The sequence below is a fragment of the Pterocles gutturalis genome, unplaced genomic scaffold (genome assembly GCF_000699245.1).
Source record: "Pterocles gutturalis isolate BGI_N339 unplaced genomic scaffold, ASM69924v1 scaffold2250, whole genome shotgun sequence".
NCBI classification, from domain to species: domain Eukaryota; kingdom Metazoa; phylum Chordata; class Aves; order Pterocliformes; family Pteroclidae; genus Pterocles; species Pterocles gutturalis.
The window spans coordinates 3,841-4,483 of record NW_010143049.1 but is presented as its reverse complement, the minus strand read 5'-3'; the positions used below and the strand labels follow the sequence as shown (position 1 = coordinate 4,483).

Here is a 643-nt window from a genome sequence, read left to right as displayed (position 1 = left end):
TTGTCCACATCCCTGTGCCGCAGTAGCTCCGCATTTGCCCCACATTTGCACCCCCCCAAGGCAGCTGCATCTCCACCTACTCCTGGTGTTTGCCACACAAAGGGCCAATGCCTGTGAAAGGCGTGTGGGGCTGACGGGGCACGTTCCCCCAGCTGGGGAAGGACACGTGGCCAAGATCAGAGCCTGGACTTTTCCAAATCCCTGCTCTGCAGGGCAGCACGTGCTGCGCTGGCTTACCTCCGGATCTGTTTGAGGATGTAGTCCCTGGAGATGTATTTGATGTTTTCATCCACAACCGAGCGAACGCCTTCTTCTTCCGTCAGCTGCTTTTCCAGCCACTCCACCAGGTCCTTGTTGCTGTCCCACAGGTACGCCTGCAGCCAAACCCCAAGCGTCAGCCGGTGCTGGGCTCGCTCCCCACGTACCGGCCCCAAAATCAAACCCGCAGTTATTGGCAGCCGTGGGTAAAGCATTGGCCTGGCAGCCCTCCGTGGTGTTCCCATCAGCCCCAGGAGCTGTCCCAGTAAAATCCCAGTGTCCTTCTGGGATCAGCTGCCCAGCTTCTGGTGGAGCACGACTGACCCTGTGGGCAGGGGGGTGGGAGGTGCAGCTGCTCTGGGGCTGCTCCCAGGGCTGAGCTCTC

At 60.3% G+C, this 643-nt stretch overlaps 1 protein-coding gene across 1 annotated transcript in view; it reads right to left on the bottom strand.

Moving 5' to 3' along the window:
- The window catches only part of LOC104469849 (acetyl-CoA carboxylase-like), a 3,866-nt gene that overhangs the window by 309 nt on the left and 2,914 nt on the right, over positions 1 to 643 (bottom strand). Inside the window, exon 3 of the mRNA XM_010084563.1 lies at positions 238 to 374. Coding sequence (XP_010082865.1) covers positions 238 to 374 — 137 coding nt within the window. The remainder of the gene's footprint in view (positions 1 to 237; positions 375 to 643) is intronic.